Source organism: Danio rerio, chromosome 22 (genome assembly GCF_049306965.1).
Source record: "Danio rerio strain Tuebingen ecotype United States chromosome 22, GRCz12tu, whole genome shotgun sequence".
NCBI classification, from domain to species: domain Eukaryota; kingdom Metazoa; phylum Chordata; class Actinopteri; order Cypriniformes; family Danionidae; genus Danio; species Danio rerio.
Window position 1 is genome coordinate 14,385,106 of NC_133197.1, and position 19,076 is coordinate 14,404,181.

General features: G+C 34.8%; 1 protein-coding gene across 3 annotated transcripts in view; it reads right to left on the reverse strand.

Moving 5' to 3' along the window:
• lrp1ba (low density lipoprotein receptor-related protein 1Ba) overlaps nucleotides 1-19,076 on the reverse strand; it is a 470,228-nt gene that overhangs the window by 317,147 nt on the left and 134,005 nt on the right. For all 3 annotated transcript variants that reach the window (XR_012397830.1, XM_017353408.4, XM_021469578.3), the window contains exons 6-10: nucleotides 14,095-14,352; nucleotides 13,264-13,426; nucleotides 7,000-7,222; nucleotides 2,382-2,568; nucleotides 404-547 (exon numbers count right to left, since the gene is read on the reverse strand). Coding sequence is in view for 2 of the 3 variants with exons in the window: in XM_017353408.4 (XP_017208897.1) it covers nucleotides 404-547; nucleotides 2,382-2,568; nucleotides 7,000-7,222; nucleotides 13,264-13,426; nucleotides 14,095-14,352 (975 nt within the window). In the remaining variant the exon portion in view is untranslated. The remainder of the gene's footprint in view (nucleotides 1-403; nucleotides 548-2,381; nucleotides 2,569-6,999; nucleotides 7,223-13,263; nucleotides 13,427-14,094; nucleotides 14,353-19,076) is intronic.

The following is a 19,076-nucleotide window of genomic DNA, read 5'->3' on the forward strand; positions in this document are numbered from 1 at the left end:
CTCCTTTATAACTCATTTTATGGCCTACGCACACACACACACACACACACACACACACACACACACACACACACACACTCTCATAGTCAATGATCCTGATGCCAAGAGACAAAACATATCAATTTCCCATGTATGCCGTAATGTCCTGAACGTGTGCTATTAATCACAGAAACGTGTCCATTCTTTAGTGTCTCATGGCTCCATAAATTTGGTCATAAATATCCATTTCGGTAAACCCATGAGGGCCATCCATTTGATATACGACATCAGATAGCATCCCCCTTTCCTTTGGGAAAAAAAACCCTAAAAACATCTACATAAGAGACCCATTTCCCAATGCTAATCAGACATCTGGGATCTACAAGAGGAGATTTTAAAGAGAAATTGTTTTTGGGACCCTCACTTTTGCAGGACTTCCCGTCGCTGGCAAGGACGTGACCGGTCCGGCAGCGGCACACGCGTGATTTGTAGTTGTGGCTCAGGAGACAGATATGAGAGCATCCACCCTTTCGTCCATGTGGGTCAGGACTGCATGCGTGAGTCCTGACTGGAAAAAGAGAGAGGTCAGCATCAACCAGCTGCCGTTGTAAAAATATCTCTTCAACAACACGAAAAATCTTACAATCTATTCCTAAATAACATATCTGTACTACCAAGATTATTATTTAGAGCAGAGTTTTATAAACACTAGGTAAAGACATTGCTAGATGCTAAACAACAAAATGCTAAATGCTAAGTAGTAAAAGGCTACTAAAAAAGTCACTTTACTGTGGCTAAATTCTAAATTTAGTATAGTGTTTTAGCTAATGTAAAATATCATGCTTAACTCTACTTAAGATCTGCTTAAATTATGATATAAATGAAAAATGCAAAGTTTTAAAATGTTTGTAAAATTAGTTTGTTGCCGTCAAAGATCATACTTCTGGTTGAACGATGTGATATTATGTACTCCGGTTTACTAGCTACTTTGGAAACTAAGCTAACTGCTAATACAAAACGTTATGCGGTTCTTTGGTTTATGTCAAACATTTTTTTTTTTTTTGTTCAGTCATGAAAACTACAAATTAAACGTGGTTTTGTTACCCTAACCATGGTATTTACTCTAAAACTGTGTTCATAGAAATAATAATTGTAATAGAAATGTATTAATCACTCTGTAATATGGGTAAATGCTAATACAGAATTCAACCCAGTGCTTCTTCAATGACATATTATGGCAAAATATTGATATTTAAAAAAAAAAAAAAAATTGTGATACTGTTATTTTTAGTATTAATAAAAAATTGTGTTCCTTTTGTATGATAAAAAGTTAATTCTTTTGTTGGTTGACAATTATTGTCGAATGTGAAATATTCTGAAGAAAATCTGAAGCTCAAGGGGGAAATATTAATAATTAATTATAACTATTCATTCATTCAATTTCTTTTCGGCTTAGTCTATTTACTAATCTGGGGTCGCTACAGCAGAATGAACCGCCAACTTATCCAGCATATGATTTACGCAGTGAATGCCCTTCCAGCTGCAACCCATCACTGGGAATCATCCATACACACTCATTCACACCTATACACAACTGGCAATTTAGCCTACCCAATTCACCTGTACCGCATGTCTTTGCACTGTGGGGGGAAACCGAATGAATCATAATTAGTTTTAATTAATTATACTATTTAGATAAGCTATACACTTTTACTTGATGTCTTTGAGTCAACTGTTTATTTATTCAAAGAATGTTAATTTCTGGATTATATTAAATAACTCTACAGCACAGGTGTCAAAGCCAGATCCTGGAGGGCTGCAGCTCTGCACAGTTTAGTTCCAACCCCGCTTCAACACACTTACCTGTAGGTTTCAACAAGCCTAAAGGGCTCAATTAGTTTGATCAGGTGTGTTTAATTAGGGTTGAAACTAAATTTTGCACAGCTGCGGCCCTCCAGGAACTGGTTTTGACACCTGTGCTCTACAGCATCTTAAATACAGCAAATAAATGTCAAATCGTGATTCTGCCCTGAATAAAAACTCACATTTTAATATTTCTCACATTTGTGACAGATGTGACATTGCATGTAATGTTATTCACCATTTTTTTTTACTAGATATTGCAATAAATTGACAATCTCATTGTCCAAATCACCCAAATATAAACCGTATTTCTCAAATGTTTGTAAAACGTAAAATGTATTGTTTACATACATTCTTGCAATATTACAACATATCTAAAAACAAAAAGTAGCCTTCTCTTCAAGTTACCGCATAACTGATTCTAGTAGCATCTTTTCAGAACAATTTAGTGCAAAACCTTGCCAATAGCCGAGGGCAGGGTTATTTTTAACCTGAAAGATTGCTGTTTGTATTTAGAAATGCTCCGACCACAAGTTTACCTGTAGGTTGAGCCAGTCTGTGATAAACTCGGACGTTTCTGGCGCTTTCCAAAGTGGCAATGGTGTTTGTGTCACTGCTGTTAAAGCGATTTATCCTAAATATGTCCACCTTGCTCTCTCTCGAGGGTTCGGAGCACGTCGCAAACAGGTAATCTTCAAAGAGCGCTAATCCAAACAGGTGCGACACCTGGAGAGAGAAGGGAAAAACAGGGGGGGAGGTAATAAAAAAAATTCATCTAGAGGCCATGGAACCTTTTTCGACATAATTCTGCACACGACACAAATACGTCTGCTTATATTCGCTTCTTTAATCCACCCAGTCATTGAGACGATGTTGCATTCGCTGAATAAACAGCAGCCCTGACAGACACCGGTTGAAATATGCAGGGATCTTTGATGTCACATCTGTGCTACAAATTACCGGCGGCACCGCCGAGGCTTTGATTTGAGGGGGAAAAAAGGAGAAAGACTGACGTTAAAAACAAATGAGTTGGAGGTAGCGGAGTTCATTTCAGGTTATCTTTCAGTGCCAGTTCAGATAAAAAAAAAAGGTACCAATATAGCCTTCGACAGAGTCCCGGAGAATGCGCCAGAGCTGAACCTCGCAGGAAATGGATGAACAAATCAATAAAAAAGGCACACAAAAGAGTTGTAGTGTGAAGCCAGAACTCCGCAAGGTCAGAACATCCCGATGCTCATCCAGGCTAATGCTTCTGACTGGGCACAATAACGCGGTTGCAGAAATGTCAAGGAAAACAAATGTTAACTCCACATGCAATTTACCAATTTATATAAACGGCCTGTGATTCACAAGCAAAATGTTGCTAATGGAAAATGATTTGGCAGGAAGAGGTATTCCCTGAATTTGACAGTATTTCACTACTTTGTGATGCACGCAGTTACTTTTAATGTCAATTCATAATTCTGTAAATATTGTGAAAAATGGGTTTAATTTAAAAGAGCTGATTTCCATTATATCACAATTTAAAATGTTATTTATTGTTCATAAATAAATAAATAAATAAATAAATCTACCAGAAACTCAGTTCAGAAATTATATATATATATATATATATATATATATATATATATATATATATATATATATATATATATATATATATATATATATATATATATATATTCTGTGCTAATAAAAATAAATAAAATTATTATTTGTAGTGATAATAATAATACTAGTAATAATAATAATAACAATAAAAAAACAAGTTAAAAGAATAAAAATAAATCTAGACTCAGCTCAGAAATCACAAAAAATCTATATTTGGTGCCAATAAATTTGATTTAAATTATTTGTAGTATTAATAATAATAATAATAATAATAATAATAATAATAAAAATAATAATAATAAATAAATAAAAAAATTGACTCAGTACACAAACAAATACTATAAGGTTCTAATAAATATAATCAAAATTATTACTTTTAATAATAATAATAATAATAATAATAATAATAACAATAACAACAACAACAACAATAATATAAAAATAAGAAAGATAATTAAAGAAATAAGAAATAATAGCTAAATATTTAACTTGAATGTTTGAACGGTTATTTGTTTAACACAAAATGCATGTAAAATAAATGTGATAATTGTAAGTATTTTTTATATATTTACTATGATATTAATCAAATATTTTTTTTATAAATAAATAAAAAAACAGCAGGCAAAAACAAAAACTGTAGTTGGTTAGTTTAAACATTGACTATATGGTCTCTTTCAAATTACGCAAACATTTCTTGGCTACATTCAAGACAACATGGAACTTCAACTAACACTTAAAATACTCCGAAAGTCTCCTAAATTGTTCAGCCGGTACTTGCAAATAGTGCAAGGTCAATACTTTAAATTGCATGTAAAACAGTCTTTAGTGCATAAAGCAACTGAAATAATACAAATGCAGTTTTGTTTTGTTTTTCCAGCTAGTAATACAGTAATCTCACAAAACATCCTGTAAACCATGAACACCTGCAGGCAGGCGCTTTCCAAAAGGGATGAGAAGAATTTTTTAAACACTTTCATAAGTATCCCATAGGGGTATCTGGTTAACACCAGATGTCTCATAATGCTGATGAACAGCCATGGATGGATTGCCCATTGTTTTCCAGAAAAACGCACTGGTTTGACAGTGCCCTTGGCTCGTTCCATGAACTATGGATGAAATTTATACTGAATTTATGAAGCTATGAATTTTGTATCACCATAGTTTTGGGCCCGTTCAAGGGGCGAAGGAGAGAGGCCAAACTTTATAGCCTTCAAAACAAACTGCTTTAACAGTTATTCAAAGCAGCATCATCTTTCATGGCTTTACTGCACACTATTAAGGCAGTTGGGCAAAATTTACGCAAGAACTTCTATATAGCTGCCGAGAGGTCACCAGACTTTGCTGTCTGAATTCATAGTCTGTGGATATGGGGGGGGTCATAGGGTCACACTTTACAATAAGGTTCATTAGTTAATGTTAATTAATACTAACTTGAACAAACAATGAACAATACATTTACTACTGTATTTGTTTATGTTAGTTAACGTTAGTTACTGAAAATACAGTAGTTCATTGTTAGTTCATGTTAACTCATGGTGCATTAACTAACGGTAACAACTATGGACTTGGATGTTAATAATGCATTAGTAAATGTTCAATTATGATTAATAAATGATGTACATGTGTTGTTCATGATTAGTTCATGTTGGTAAATGCATTAACTAATGAATCTTATTGTAAAGCGTTACCATTCATAGTATGAGAAATGTGTATCACATCAAAAGGGTGGTATGGCAACATTTGTAATAAGCATTTAGAAGTAGGCCAAGAGCATTCAATTATGGCCCATTTCCACTGAGTGGTAAGTTTCGGTACGAGTTAGCAAGCTTACATGCCCATTTCCACTATAAAAAGTAACCAAAAAGCGAACCGTACCATACCACTTTTTGTGTTCCCTTCCAAAGGGTACCTAGCACAACAAAAGGGTACTAAAAGGCAGAGCCAGACACACAGCTGGACACTATTGGTTTACAGAGAAACGTCACTCACTAGGAATTATTTAGTATACAAAAAAGTACCACAAATATTGCATGGAAATATAAGTGTCCATATAATAGTTTGCCAAAAGAGCAGTACTGAATTCTTGGTTGTGTGAATAATGTACATAGATGACATATGTAGTATGACACCATGTAAGACAAAAGAGCAGCATGTCCACTTGTAGGACTCACTCTCTTCCTCTCAGTATGCACCAGACACCTTATCAACACCCCATGCTTCTGGAAATATCATGCAATTCTTAATGTGCTTCATACATGTGAGTGGGCTTGACAAACCACCTGTATGAGACGGACTATTTTCCTGTCCATATGCACCAGACACCTTACAAACACCCCTAACTTCTTTGAAATCATGTGCAATTCAAATACAAATAAGTGGGCTCGATGAACATTTCTAGAACACATTCTCTACTTTTGGTATGCTCAGAGATAAAAAAATAAATAAATAAATAAATAATAATAATAGTTAATTGTAACTTTAGCTTGTTAAAGCATACACTGCTGCTCTCTAATGATTTAAAGCAGTGGTCCAGAACCACCAGGTTGCGGATCAGTACCGGTCCATGGATCAATTGGTACCGGGCCGCACAAGAAATTATTAATTATTTCTGTTTCATTTATTATCTGAATTTATCTTTTATTTTGAAAAATCTTTTATTTAAAAATGACCGTAGGCTTGACCCTCACTTAAGCGCCTAAATTCAACCCACAGCCAGCAAAATGAGAAAGAAACAGCTGTCTTTGGCAAGAAGATCAACTGGAGATTGTAAATGATGGTGACCTTTTAGAACGCTGTTCACATATCGATTTTCTAGAGTTCGTTATTTCCAATGAAGGTGCGCAACTTGAGTGCACAAGCGGCGTGATGCGCTCGCGCCTTCCAGATGCGCCCAGTTGATTTAATGCCGTCAATGCACCGTGGGTCACGTGAAAAGAACTGAGCAATCAGCTTCAGCTTGTATGGAATATACGCATTTAGGTAGACTAATTATCTAAGACAAACACTTATAATTATCTCCATCAGAGTGACAGCAATGTTTTGTCAGCTTGTCATCCTCTGAGAAAGTGGTTGATAGCCATAGTCAGAGTATGTATAAAAGAGTCAATATTAATATAAAAGCATTATACCTGAATCTATAGAACTTGATGAGCAAGGCATATTTAAAACATATTATACAAAAATATTTGGTCAGAATCTCTTAAAAGCAGAAAATTGCATGCTAAAACAGAAATGTATCATACTGGGCAGTATGCATTAAACAGCATGTCAAAATAGCAGTACACCCTAATTTGTAGTATTTAAAAAGCAATATATCAACAGAGCGTTGTACCCAATTTACTAGTATAACAAAATCCATAGTGCATAAAAGAGTAGATAAAACTACAAGGATTAACAAGATTATTGATTGCACATTTTGCTGACACTTTACTGATAGTGACAACTTAGTGAATATACAGTAATAAAACTCCACACAGTTACACCACACAATTTCATACGCAGCTATTTGGCAGGAAGAATTCTGGATCAAGAAGAAGAACACCTTACCGAGTTTCCTTGTACGATTGTTTGCCTGTTCTTGCCATTGTAATCCACAACTTCGATAAAATCCAGATATGCGTCCGACCAGTAGACAAGTTTCTTAACTAAGTCCAACGTCACAGCGGTTGGCTGTTCAGTTTTATACTCCACTATCTTGGTTCGGTTGGTGCCGTCCATGTTGCATCGCTCAACCTTGGCAACTGTCCCATAGTCCGTGAAAAATAGCTTTCTGTGGATCAAGAACACATCAGTTTTGAACCTGAATTTAACCTAAAACTTGACATAAAGAAGCTAGAAATCAATGTTGTTAAATTACAGGGTATTCACATTTGTAGTTTTGTTCTCTTGGGTCAATTGGTCATTTATGGTACATATTTTGTGAAGGGACTCACTGATCATCCAAAAACAATCTTGCAGGTGGGCTGAATACAGTTGTTTTATGTGCATATGTAACAGAGGTCAGCATTTAGAAAGCAAAAAAAATCAATACAACTCTCTCCTAGCCTCAAGGGATGCACTAACAACTTACCCTAGAGGCTTGCATAGTAGATATGTGTAACAGGGGAAAAGAACAACAGGAGGGGTTACATTGCAGCAGTGATCTGAATGAAAGTAAGGTTTAGCTGGGGGAGTATAACATAGGATTGCTAGAAGAGTTGTGCATGTAAACCTCACTCCTGTTGCCTCAAGAGGGGCAATAGTGGCTGAAGTCTCGAACACCCTTGTTAGTTCCCACTCAAACTGGGATGAGTAAAACAGGAAAGGCTATATTAGTGCCGGGATCTGGATGAGAGTGAGGTTTAAAAGAGCCAGCATAATACATGGCTGCTTAATTTAAGTTTAAGGCAGTGAGTGTTACAGCGGCAGCTATTAGGCGCTGTGCAAGTAAATCTCATTCTTCTGATCTCACTACCCCAATCTTCTATTCTTAGTTTCCTTGTTAGTACTGCATTGAACTGGAGTTGAGCTGGTGGTAGTGACCTTGGTGCTGTGACACAGATGGAGGGGGTAAGTGCAATAGGGCATCTCCTAGAATTGTGCAAATAAAACGAACATGTGTGGCCTCAAGAGGCACAATATCAACAGACACTAAAAGCAGTTTTTTTTTTAGTATAGCTGCCTCTTATTCTGGAAATGCCAGATTCATGTAGAACCAGAGGGTTGGTGCCGTGACCCGGATGGGAGTGAGGTTTAAAAGAGCCAGTACAATAAAGAGTTGTCTGTAGACCTCATCCACCTAGCCTTAATAGGCAATTTAGAGACTCGTCAAGAGAATGCCTTTAGGGTTAGAGATTTATCCATTGCATGCTAACAAAGATCTGTTGTAAGGAGACAAGTTTCTGATGTTAAAGAGTATTGAGTAACATCGAGACTATGAAGGGAAAACCAATGAGCATTTATTACTCCTTTCAATTGGTTAAAACCTTGTTGCTCTAAGTTCATATTTCAGCTGAAAATATACCATGTAGAATGCTACATGGGATGGGATGGGATACTTCTGCATTCTACATGTATAGCTGCCTCTTATTCTGGAAATGCCAGATTCATGTAGAGCCAGAGGGTTGGTGCCGTGACCCGGATGGGAGTGAATTTTAAAAGAGCCAGTACAATATAGAGTTGTCTGTAGACCTCATCCACCTAGCCTTAATAGGCAATTTAGAGACTCGTCAAGAGAATGCCTTTAGGGTTAGAGATTTATCCATTGCATGCTAACAAAGATCTGTTGTAAGGAGACAAGTTTCTGATGTTAAAGAGTATTGAGTAACATCGAGACTATAAAGGGAAAACCAATGATCATTCATGACTCCTTTCAATTGGTTAAAACGTTGTTGCCCTGAGTTCATATTTCAGCTGAAAATATACCATTTTGAAGAGATCCAAGGCACATCTTCCTTAGTATTGTCAGGTCATTGTTTGGTGCATACCAAAATCAGATGGAAGCATTCACACTTAAGTTGTTTTTCCACTATTGGACAGAAAGGTTTTGTTTAACCATTCCATTCCATGCTGATAATATAGCACAGAAGTTGTTTCACTTTCCACTGTGGCAATAATAAAAAAAACTCTTTGGAATGTAATACAAATGCGCCAGTACTTATGCATCAAGTGAAAACCATAGCCCACGCCATCAATCATAATACACTGAACTGAAGCTGTCATGAAAATATATGCCAGCAAGCATTTTTGTTCTTAAAATATGTCTAATAGATGTCTAATAGATGTCTAAACAAAGTCGATTTGGCTAAAACAAGGCCAGTGAAAATCCAAAAGACGTCTAAAAGTAGGTCAAAACTAGACTAGTCATCACATACAGGGGAATGAATGACTACGCATGTAAACTCTGCCTAATCTGTATTTGATGACTAGTCTAGTTTTACTTGGATGTCTATTACATTTTCACTGGCAGCCCAAATTTTGCCTTGTTCTAGCCAATCTGTCTACATTTAGATGTCTATTAGACGTCTATTTAACACAAAACTGTTTGGCGAGATACTTCTGCATTCTACATGTATTGCTTTGCAGTAACATTTCCAGGTAGTCGAAACAAGCATGAAACAATATTATTAATCTAGAGATCCTTCGTGGGATTCAAGACTCCTAAAACACAACACAACCACACTCATCACATTTATTGGGTTTACCAATCATAGATCTTGTGCTTCACATCCTCTTGATATGTGGTTACATTTTTGAAAGGTGTTCATCAGGGTACGATAAAGTGTACGCAACTACCACATGCAATTGATGCAGAAGCATAAACTGACCTTAACAGAGCAATCGCACAAGCCAAGTGTAAACACACCCCTAATCACTTATCCACTTATACCCATTCTTTTTTTATTATTTTGCAAAGCAGTGCTGTGCCAGAACATTTGCTTCAACAACAGCGCAATTAAACCTAGCCACCCTGAGCTAAATCTGAATGAATGGGTCACAGTATGGCATTCCTTTTTTTTCTTTACTAACACAAACTGACAGCGGAATAAAAGAGGGGAGGTCATCCGCATTACTCCACACACTGATTCTGGCACCGAAACTCTCCTCATCTTCTGAAAGCGACAAACTGCCCTCAACAGCATGCGCTACTCGGCGCTGCATACAAATGAATGTTTACCAAGAGACCAAAGAGTTTCTCACGTCACCGAAACGTTGGGTATCAGATAAGGATGATTTATTCACACCTATGAAAAACGTAACCGCGAGTCTTCTCTGACGCGTTATCATTTGAAGATAGAACTAATCGAGGAACATCTCTGCATAGGTCAACAAATTATGAACAATTTGTTTGGAGAGCGGGTTAAAAGGTCATTTTATTGACTGTGATTTGACTTTCCAGACGCTAAATCTCTTTCTCCTGAACAGATAGACCTTAGCGGCCATGTGATTAAATTAAATGTGAGCTGTATATGACCAATATCAATTGATATATGTATGTATGTATGTATGTATGTATGTATGCATGTATGTATGTATGGATGTATGTGTGTATTTATTTATTTATTTGTTTATTTGTTTATGTATTTATTTTTTTGTTTGATAAAGATAAGTTACATTCTACAATGTTCCATTTTTGCATAGTTTTTAATATATTAATCTTCATCATCATGTTTTTGATAAATTTTACAATAATAAATAATTTCATAAAATAATTTCACAAAAAACAAAACTATTACTATTACTATATATTCTTTTTAAATTTAATCAATGATTATTAGTATTTTTATGACTTGGCATTTGCTTTTCATTTGTATTTAGTGAAATTATTTTATATTCTCAATTTTTTATTTTTATATTTTATATATTATGTTTATTTTTATTGTTAAATTAATTTTTTCAAGAAAAAACTTTATTTTACAATGTTATGTTTTTGAATGGTTTTTACAACAATAAATCTTCATCATTGTGATTTTGATGAGTTTTAATATAATAATAAAAATTACAATACTTTAAATTAACTTGATTAAATTGATAAGAATTAAGTAATAATCATTTAGTTATTTTGTATTATATTTATACAACAGTTGTGTCTGGTTCTCAAACAGCACTCATACAGCTTCTTCACCCTTCTGTATCACTACGCCCACATAGAGTGACAGCAGATCAATAAACTGCATTTTGACAAGTATTGCAGCTGTTGGACAACATAATGTACTTTTGAGGCTTTTTAAGCGCAAATGTAGTTGTTTAGATTGCAACTATGCAGTTTATTTACTTTCAATTTACTTTTCTTTATTGTCCACAGGTATCTTTGGCTTTACCACACAGCGTTCATATTAGACATATCACAGAAAAACAGGCAATGTCATCAGTGTCATCACATAAACAGATTTCAAACTCAATTAAAACTTATACTTAAAACCCAGTATTAAAATTCGAATGGCAGTCAGCACAAAGGACCACATACACACTTTTTCTTTACTTGAGGTTGTCTAAAATGCCTTTTTGATGGCAAGAGCTGAAATTTCATATTTAAAGGATGGGAACAATCTTGATTAATGGCATGTGCTTTCTGTTCAATTCTCATTGAATAAATTTCATTTAGTTGTCTTTGTGCTTTACCTGCAATTGCACTGGCAATTTTTACTACTCAACATGTTTTGTTTTTCCTTGATTTGCAACAGTCCATACCATGCAATCATGATAAAACTCACAACACTTTCAGCCAAGTTCTTGAATACCATCTCCAGAATACCTTGATATACCTCCTAATGAGAATACCCATAATACCTTTTAATTAGATATTCATTAATTTTCTTTTTTGTCTGAGTCCCTTTATTAATCTAGGGTTGCCACAGCGGAATGAACCGCTAATTTATCCAGCATATGTTTTACAGAGCGGATGCCCTTCCATCTGCTTCCATCACTTTACATTTGCAGCAAATGTCAATTCATTATCAATTAATGTTCCTAAATATTTAAAACATCCAACTGTGTTTATTTTTTGTCCCCCAAAGACCAGAGGTTTTCAACACTTGAGTAATAACTAGTTTCTTTCTGCAAATTATCATCTCCTTGCTTTTAATAAAATTTATCTCCAGTAAACTACTTTTACACAAGATTTAAAGCAGATTTACATATCAATAGTACAATGTATCTCCCTCTGTTCCTGTTTTAGTCAACCAGCCAATAAGTAACTAGTGTTTATTTTAAATATGTATAATTTTAGAGATTTTGCGCATCGGACGCCATTAGCCTGGCAATGAGCAGAGTAAAGATAGCTGACATTCCACCACAAGATGGCGACAGAAACAGCATAAGTCGTAGAGAGAGGAAAAACTCAAATCAATATAAAACTAGTAAGTGACATTAGGTCAATCTCTCTTTTGTATGTTGTGGTGCTGCATTTATATCATAGTAATTTGCTAGTGTATGCTTTGCTTTGGCTTTTTCAGTGTTAATTATTGTGCTATCCCAGTTGCAACAGAGAAATACAGGAAAATCCCTTTAGACTGATGGCATTTCATGCCGTTCAGCCTTATAATCCAAAAATGTGAGCAAAATAACCTGTTTTGACATTACTTTAGACATTAGGCAAGAGAATCATTCAAATACTAGCTCTAAAGTTATGTAGGTGAATTAGCAACGGTTTTTGCTGTTCTGACATCAGCTGCAGATGTGAATGAATGGTGGAAGAAAGTAGTTCCTCGTACAAAAGGATTTGAGACTCTCCGGTTTGATTTTCTTTTTTATACACACGATCATGTCGTGAAACTGTTGTATAAACGCAATATCACACTCATACCAGTGCGACATGGCTGTATGTCATCACTTGTGAGACACTAATCGCACACCTCCCACTAGTGACGATATACAGCCATAATGCACTGCTACATATACGATAGATAGATAGATAGATAGATAGATAGATAGATAGATAGATAGATAGATAGATAGATAGATAGATAGATAGATAGATAGATAGATAGATAGATAGATAGATAGATAGATAGATAGATAGATAGATAGATAGATAGATAGATAGATAGATAGATAGATAGATAGATAGATAGATAGATAGATAGATAGATAGATAGATAGATAGATAGATAGATAGATAGATAGATAGATAGATAGATAGATAGATAGATAGATAGATAGATAGATAGATAGATAGATAGATAGATAGATAGATAGATAGATAGATAGATAGATAGATAGATAGATAGATAGATAGATAGATAGATAGATAGATAGATAGATAGATAGATAGATAGATAGATAGATAGATAGATAGATGAATGACATTTAGCATTGTCTTGAAGATCATACCCCATTATGGGATCCAGTGCCAGGCCTTTTGGGTTTTGAATGTCCAGGTCAATAATGGTCACACAAGTGTCTCCCTGCTCACTACACACGAATATCCGGTCGTTCACCCGATCCACAAAATAGAAGTTTCCTGTTAACCAGTCGATGGCCATGTGCTCCACATCTAAAATGGAAGAAACGGTTCATTTTTAAACCCATGACATCAGGGCAAGTTTGCTGCTAGTTAGAAACAATTAAAAATTCATGCGTACAACATACTGACATTCACAACCTGACATGCACACTTGACACACTTAACCTTCTACCATTAAACACTTCATTAGCGGATCATTAAACACTTCAAAAAGTGGAGAGAAAAAAAAGGCTAATGAGAAAATTCATATGGACACTAAACACAAACACTCAAGTTCATAAAAACTTCAAAGCACATTAGTTTGCGCTCGCTCTGAATAAAACATCAAAGTTAGGAAACGCTCCTTAACACTAGAGCCGCCACTGGGTCAAATTTACCCAAAGCGGTTTTGCTTTGTTTTTTCCAAATATACATAATAGATGTTCAATAAAGTCTCCCAGTCCCTGACTTCAAGAAAAATTGTGTGTTTCTTTTAAACCTAATGTTGTGAAACATTGCAAATTAATAGTTGTTTATAATGAATCCCATTATAATTTAGCTTATTTATAATTATTTTTCAGAGGCTACAATTTTGAATAGCTAATTTTATAACTACTTTTAGCTTCTGTCTGGTCCATTTTTAGTCGTGTAGTGTGTTAGAAAACTTTTCTGAAACTAAGTAGGGAAAATCAATATGGACAACAATCGTTTGTACTTACTTTGTAGGTTTTGGCCTATCCGTATCTGGTGTTTTTCTGAAAATCCTTTAAGTTTGGTCATGCGAGCGCACCACAGCTGCCCCGTGTCCTGCACCACCGACAGCCAACATAAAGACTCTTCTCTGTAAATAAAGTCCAGCATTTGAGTCCCATTTGTCTCCATGGACTTGAGATTTGGCATAGTTGATCCATTGAGGTAAAGAACTGATATGAAATTCAGATTTGTTGTCAACAGAACCGGAGGTTTATCACCAGGATCTGAAAGAGAGAACATTTCGGATAATTTTTTTTTCTGATGTACAGTTTAGGTCAGAATTATTAGCCAGCCTTAGAATTAAAATTTTCCAGCAAAGAGCAAGAAAATTTTCACAGTATGTCTGTTAATATTTTTTCCTCTGGAGAGGAAATTCTATTTTTTCCTTTTATTTCGGCTAGAATAAAAGCAATTATTATTTTTTTAACAACATTAGGGACAATATAATTAGCCCCTTTAAGCTATAATTTTTTTTTCGATAGTCTACAGAACAAATGAGTTATTAAAACTATTATGTTTAGAAATGTGTTGAAAAAAATCTTCTTTCCGCTAAACATAAATTGGGGGAAAAATAAACAGGGGGACTAATAATTCAGGGGGGCCAATAATTCTGACTTCAACTGTATATAAATAGATCAGCCATTTATGTTGACAATAAAATAACATTTGTGTGTGTGTGTGTGTGTGTGTGTGTGTGTGTGTGTGTGTGTGTGTGTGTGTGTGTGTGTGTGTGTGTGTGTGGTTGTGTCATTGTTATTTTTCTTCACCAAACACAAAAAGCACAGAAAACACAAACAAAAGTTAACTTTTTTTTAAAAATATAAAAACATGTAAAAAAAAAAAAAAAATATATATATATATATATATATATATATATATATATATATATATATATATATATATATATATATATATGGTGTAAATTACAAACTAAAGATTAAGTTTTGGAATTTATACATAAAAAATTAAAAACAAATGTTTTTGAAATACAAATATTCTAAAGGATTGTTAGGCTGCATTAATTAAGGTAACCAGAGACGGGAAAACTTCCCAGATAACATTATAATTTTAGTGTCATCTACGCTTATGTTAGTCTGTTTTTCATTAGCCTGTGGTCTCCGTAATCCTGGATCAGGTCGTATCCTAAGCAGATGCTCTGGTGGTCGAGGAGGATTGGAGAGCAAGAGACTGATTCCTGAAAGACACCAGAGACAGACGAGTGTCTGCACTGACCCTGTACACCTGTCGATGACCTACTCACACACATGCAGTTTCTGCCTAGACTAAAGCTCTGCACAGGTAGTTTGTCCATAGGAAAAATAGTCGTGCCCAACTGAGCCTGGTTTCTCTAGAGTTTTTTTTTTCCTTCACTTTAGTCAATTGGTGAAGTTTTGTTCCTCACCACTGGTTTGCTTGGTTTTGGACTTGTGGAGCTGCTCATCGATGGATTTGCTCTTCAGTGTTTGGACTTTCAGCAGTGATAATAAGCCACACTGAGCTGAACTAAACAAAACTTTATATCTGAAAACTGAACGGATACAGTTTCAATTGCAGCTTACTAGAACTTCTATGCTAAGCTGCTTTGATACAATCTACATTGTAAAAGAGCTATAGAAATAAAAATAAATTGAAATAGATTTTAACATGTTTTTAGAGTAAAAAAGCAGACTTCTTTGTCTTGCTAAGGCTAATTTCTAACTTTATAATTTTAAATACACACAATTACCTAATATGTTCATGCAATTTATGATTTTTTTTTTTACAATTTCGCCTTGATACATCAGTTTTCAGCTTTCAACATGATTACAGCAAAATATACGGTTTGCTTTACTAAATATAAAGTTGCATTACCATATAATTGTTCTTAATTTGCTGGATATTTTAAAATACATCTCATAATTTCAAAAGAAATAAACAAATACTGAAATATAACAAAAAGCATATGATAAATGTATTAAAAAAATGAATTAAACTCATCTTAATATATTTTTCTATTAAATAAAGATCACATTAAAATGTAGAAAAGAGTGTGCATGTATTAATGTGCTCTTTATGTAATACATATTTTTAATCAGCACAGAAAAGTGAAAGTGTCTGAACTTGAAGAAACACCCACATAAATAATGCATACTAATATTTTGGTCAATAAATATTTATACACATTTTTGCTTACCTATATAGCACTTCAAACACTTACTACCCAGCTTTCACTTATTAAAAGTAAGACTAATTACTGCAACCCAAATTATGCAAACATAAACTTTGTGATGGTCTTACACTTTTTTTTTTTCTCTTTCACGCTAATCAACAGACACCATGAAGTGCAATTAACTGTAAGCATGTAATCATCTCTAAGTTTGACAGACAGTCGCTGGTCGTCTCTGATTGACTTTCCATTAAGGCCTCCTCTGTTTATATCTGTGGCAGCCCAGCTCGCCAACGGCCATTTGCATATTGATGACAATAAGTGTAACTGACACTCATATCAGGCGAATGACAGTGTCACATACACTAATGCACACAGCTGATCATGCTAGCCTTCTGAGGCCATCCTGTTTAATCAAACAACCCAGAAGCCATTGTTTTTTACCAATCTAGTCTAGACTAGCTTTTTAAAACAACTATAATTTGTATGTTGAGCAAAATGTCAAGTGCCGAGTTTGCTGACCTTCTTTTGTTCGGAAAATTGGACACTTAGTTTCTAGAGGCTCCTGCTGAGAGAAAATGTCGAGTATAGAACTGCTTTTATTGTGTGTTAACACTTTGATTGAGTGTTTCAGCAATGCTAAACGCACAATTAAGAAGTGCAATGTAAATAGGATAAAATAGCAACAATTTATTTAGAAACTGTCTATAAAAACAACCCTGATGGAAACCATGAGGTAATGCGCTAAACTGTCACCGAAGCACATTTTAACATGCTAGCAACAACACAGAAATTTGTCAAAAATGCAGCGATATATTAAATAAGATCCCTCAGAATGCCTAAGCAACTTAATAGCAGCTTTGTGTGCACTAAAAATCCTCCAGAAACATTTAACAACCCCAAATCAACTATTTTAAACGCCCTAAAAAGCAAATGGTGCTGGGATAAAACCCTTCTGAACCCTGCAGCAACAGGCTAATAACTAACTACTCAGAATATACATAGTAATATACATAACAATGTGCTAGAAACATTTAGAATTGGTTAGCAGCTAGCTAACAATAACCCAAATTCCCCAAAATCACATACCATTCAGCAAATAGCAAAAAGCTAAAACCCCTTAACACCACAGCAACAGGCTAGCAATATTAATTGCATCTACTTTGAAAATGCTAAGCAAAAAGCTAAAAACTAGCCTACTTAGAATATAGGCAACATAGCAATGTGCTAAAAATGTTCAGAATCAGTTAGCAGCTGGGAGGCAATTACCCAAATTCCCCAAAAACAAATACAATGCAACAAATAGCAAAAATCTAAAACCCTTCTAAACAACACAGCAACAAGCTAGACATCTCAATCGCATATCTTTTGACAATACTTAGCAGAAAGCTAAAAACTTCCTAGAACATTCTAGACGCATATTACTGTTTTAAAAAAAAGAAACTTCTTAGAATATACATGGTAATGTGTTGGAAAAAATATATAGTTCTTTAGCAGCTGCCTAGCAATTATGCAAATTTCCAAAACCCACATACAACGCAGTGAATAGCTAAAAGCTAAAATCCTCCTAAAAAACCACAGCAACAGGCTAGCAATTTCAATCATATGTTTTAAAAATGCTAAGCAAAACGCTAAAAACTTCCTAGTAGAAATAAACTACTCTGATATACAGAGCTACATGCTGAACATGTGTTTAAACTATTCAAAATTACAACAACATGCTGCCAAAACCCATTCAGTACTCATACAGCAACCAAATAGTGCAGTGTCAAGAACACCCTAAAATTACCAATTTTAACACTGAGCAAAAACTAGCAAAAATCATGCAAGCAAAATTCCTAAAAACTTAATAAAAATGTGGTAACAACCAATTATGAATATCCTAGAATGTCCTATAAAACTTTATAGTAAGGTGCTAAAGAATTTAACTTGCTTACCAACTGGCTAGCAAGTATTGAAAAAATTACAGCAACAACCACTGCTGCTAAAAATCTTCCGGTACTCATACAGCAACCAGATAGCGCAGTTTCCAGAACTCTCTAGATTGACCAACTCTAGCACTGAGCTAAAAACTAGCAAAATCATGCTAGCAAATTCCAAGAAACCACATTTCAATGTGCTAACCACCAATTAGCAACATTCTGGCACACCATAGAAACAGTATAGTAAAGTGCTAGAGAATTTTACTTGCTTACCAACTGGCTAGCAACTATTCAAATTTACAACAACAACCACATGCTGATAAAACCCATTCAGTACTCCTACAGCAATCTACTAATGCAGTTTCCAGAACACCCTAAAATTACGAACTCTAGCAATGAGCTAAAAACTAGCAAAAATTATGCTAGCAAATTCCAGGAAACTACATTTCAATGTGCTGACAACCAATTAACAACATCCTAGAACGCCGCAGAAATCTTATGAAAATGTGCTATGCTAAAAAATGGAATTTTCTTACTTTTATGGCGGTTGACATCCAGCGTTTTGATGCATTACCGCCACCTTCAGCTCCGGAGTGTGGACCAGAGGTTAGGTTTTTAATTTGCTTACCAACTGGCAATCAACTATTTCAAGTTACAACAACAACAACAACCACATGCTGCTAAAACTCCTTCAGTACTCATACAGCAACTAACTAGGACAGTTTTCAGAACACCCTAGAAATACCAACTCTAGCACGGAGCTAAAAACTTGCAAAAAATTATGCTAGCAAATTCCCAGAAATCACATATCAATGTGCTAAAAACCAATTAGCAATGTCCTACAACACCATAGAAAATGTATAAGTAATTTGCTAAAGCA